Source organism: Zootermopsis nevadensis, unplaced genomic scaffold (assembly GCF_977971745.1).
Source record: "Zootermopsis nevadensis isolate Lab colony 2312 unplaced genomic scaffold, Znev_1.0 Znev_ptg000020l, whole genome shotgun sequence".
Classification (NCBI taxonomy): Eukaryota; Metazoa; Arthropoda; class Insecta; order Blattodea; family Termopsidae; genus Zootermopsis; species Zootermopsis nevadensis.
Window position 1 is genome coordinate 3203787 of NW_028259152.1, and position 3465 is coordinate 3207251.

At 38.5% G+C, this 3465-nt stretch overlaps 1 protein-coding gene across 2 annotated transcripts; it reads left to right on the forward strand.

Moving 5' to 3' along the window:
* The first annotated feature begins 358 nt into the window (after positions 1-358).
* LOC110826822 (uncharacterized) lies at positions 359-3250 on the forward strand. Of its 2 annotated transcripts, none has more exons than XM_022057841.2 (3): positions 359-450; positions 1494-2237; positions 3113-3250. In XM_022057841.2, exons 1-2 carry the CDS (start codon positions 439-441, stop codon positions 2211-2213), a joined length of 732 nt encoding a protein of 243 aa, XP_021913533.1. In that variant the 5' UTR covers positions 359-438; the 3' UTR covers positions 2214-2237; positions 3113-3250. The 2 variants fall into 2 exon arrangements, with proteins under 2 accessions (XP_021913533.1, XP_021913532.1); XM_022057840.2 differs by having other exon boundaries at positions 1494-2233.
* The last annotated feature ends 215 nt before the right edge of the window (positions 3251-3465 follow it).

Here is a 3465-nt window from a genome sequence, read left to right on the forward strand (position 1 = left end):
CAGTGTCACAGAAGAAGCTTGTATCCATATCTCACCATAGAGAAGGGGAGAAAGCACTTCTGTGACGGCTCAAGAAGTAATGCAGCTTGAATAAACGTAGCTGTTGCTGCCGATACTTGAATAAATGCCTCTCCATGACCTCTTTGCCATTCATTCGGACAGAACACAAGCCGTGCGCCGCTTCAGACGTTACGGCACAATGCTCTAATTGCCTTGCCCCGTGGGCTGCTGGATACGTAGTTTGCCGGAGTGCCATCGAGAGTGAAAGGAGGAGGTGTGCCCAGGAGGGACAAGCCTGAGAAGTGTATCGCTCGAAATAAAGAGAAAAAACATACAATCGCATGTATCTTTCAGTATATAAGCACGCAGAAAGATCGTGTAGAGCATCAGTTTTATCTCAAACCTAGACGTGAAGTGAGAAATTTGGGGCACCACAACATGAAGCTACTGGTAGGTGGTTACCGGCATGTCTTACTTTACCATTCCGTTCATCTTTGACGAAGAAACGGAGACACGTCAGAGCCATTAAGGTAGCGAAAATGGTCTGACGATTTTAACATTACTACTCTTCATTATGTGAAAATGGATTTTTGGGAAATGAACTCATCTTGGTCAAGATAACAACCGGGATCGGGCTCTTTTGAACACGATATTGATTCTTCAAGTTCCGTAAATAAGGAATTTGTAGGCTAGCTAAACTTACTTTCAGCTTCTCAAGAAAAATTCTGCTCGCTTTTGCCAATAGCCGGGCCTTGTGGGAAAGATAATTAACCTTCGAAATCCATAAAAGTAGAGGCACTTCTTTTGCAACTGAACGACACTTAAGTTCTGTAAGATAATTCTGATCCATGGACTTAGTTCATTCTTATTATTTTACCCGATATGTTTAATTACATTACTGACGATTACCGGATGTGTCACTTTTTAAGAAGCACTTTGTATTAGAATTAGTTTATCTGAAAGATTAAGTGATAACTACTGAATCGCTAAAAAACGTATAGAATGAAAAATTTAAGGAAACAAATTTATTAGCGTAAAAGCCGTCCAGAAACTATCCAGGGGTTTACATAAAACAAAATTAATGCCCGAAAACTTCAAACCATAATTGAGATTAGTTTCTCCAGTGGACCCAACTGATTGTTTTGTATAGTTTTAAATGATGACGGAAGCGTTGTGTGCTTTTAAACCAATGCATGATGGAAATGTTAAAGAATATGCGTCAATTTATTTCCACAGCTTCGTCAAAAGCCTTTAAACTAATCTTAGACTACATCATCTAACATAAATGTTTTCGCAATACTTGAAAAGTTAATCTCACAGAAATTATCGTCTAATGGAATTTCTCTCTGAAAAAACGTTTGTAGCCCATTCATTGCATTCCGAAAATTAACACTCATCATTTCAAAACTATTTTATCTCACACTTATAACCTTATCTCGTGCGCTCATCACTGTTAACAGTCAATACGTTTTACCACTCGTTTTCTGTTGCAGGCTTGCATCTTTGCAATCCTAACATCGCGAGCGCTGGCAGGCGAGCCTGACTTCGTTCCTGCATACGCTGCCTCACCAGTATACCACGCCGAGCCCCCTGCAGTGTACCATTCAGCACCCTCAATTGCTTTAAAATCTGCTCCAATCTTCAAAACATACGAACCAGCTCCTATTTTCAAATCTATCGAATCCGCTCCTATTTTTAAAACGTTCCAGACCACCCCCATCTTGAAATCTTATGCTCCTGCCCCTATTATTAAGCCATACGAACCAACCACAATTCTGAAATCATTTGATCCCGCCCCCCTGCTTAAATATGAACCTGCTCCCGTAGCTATCAAAACAGCACTGAAAACCCCAGTAGCGACTTCGTATGCTACAACTACATCTGTACATATCACGCATCCAGCTACGAAAGTAGTTGCACCTATAGTAAAGTACGCAGCTGCTGCACCTGTCCTGAAGTACGACGCTGCACCTGCAATTCAGTACCACGCTGCACCTATAGTAAAGTACGCAGCTGCTGCACCTGTCCTGAAGTACGACGCTGAACCGATTCTGAAGTACGCAGCGCCTGCACCAGATTTGAGCTTCCACTCTGAACCTGCCCTCAGCCTCAAGACAGTGGCATCACCTCTGCTTTCCTACTCTCATGAAGCCCCCTCATTTGAATATGCACCATCCTACAGCCACGGACTGGAGTCGTACGAGTATCACTAACATCTCCATGTGTCAACCTCGTGAGTATGTACATACCTACACAAAAGCATAGACGTTACAGGGAACTCTTAAGTGTGTATTCTTACTTGAAGGAAAAGTACATAAAAATAAGAATGAAAATTACAGAACATGTTAATAAAATATATGGTAACTGAAAAATATAAGTACTTCCAGATCTTCTGGAAGCTAAACACTTCATTAACAGATCAAAATTACTTTATTATAATTTTCATTGTAGGAAATAGTCATATCTAAATTTCGTTAAATGGTTGTTATTGTTATTATTATTATAATCATTTTATAGGCTCACAACAATCTTCTCCGTATCGTAGCTAAATTCTGGACATTTTTCGCCAATCTGAAATGTTGTGTACTACATTTATATTACACTAAGCTATGGCCACTTCTCCTGCATTACTGTCTTCAGGTTAATTTATCAGTACTCGTACTTAAGCCGACACATATATTTATTTATTTATTTACCGTTCCAATTTCCTGCATAATTTTACTTTTAACACAAAAGTTGGCTTTTCAAATACACAGTCGACTGTGGCGTGTTTCTTTCTGAAGCTTACTTTAGTTTAATCCAGAGTGAAACTTGCTAAATTGTATTACAAACTCTTGTTCTTATTCCGGCTTACATTGAACTTCCTTCTTCAAAAGCATATTCTCTTTCTCACATGCTTCAGTCATGACAGGTGAAACAAGAACACGTGCTTTAACTTTAACTACAGTAGTTCCTAACAGAACACATTCCACCTTAAAACAGGTTTTAAACATAATTAGCTTGGTTTGCTGTTTGAAATCAACGTAATAATATACTGTGTTGATTACTAGGAAATATAATCCCGTTTTCCATATTGCAGTGATGTTGACACATTTTTATTAATTTATTCCAGATCACGCGTCTACAACTACTACATAGAAACACCGATAAATTATTCATTCCCACAAAATTATTATGTAAATTATAACATATCGTGTATTTGTATTACTTTTATATCAATAATAAAAACTTGACCTTTCACACCATAAAATAATAATATTCTACTTTATTTAACCCTCAATCGTTGGCGTATAGTGCCCTAACAATAGCCATATCACACTTTTAATCACGTATTAATCTCAGTCGGAAATTTTTTAACTACAGTTCCACTGTAGTTACATCACGAAGTCGATAATCTCGCATATCGATTGGTTGGGTTGGGTGTGCAATATGAAGCTATGCAGGGCGTTCAGTGCTTGCAGATGT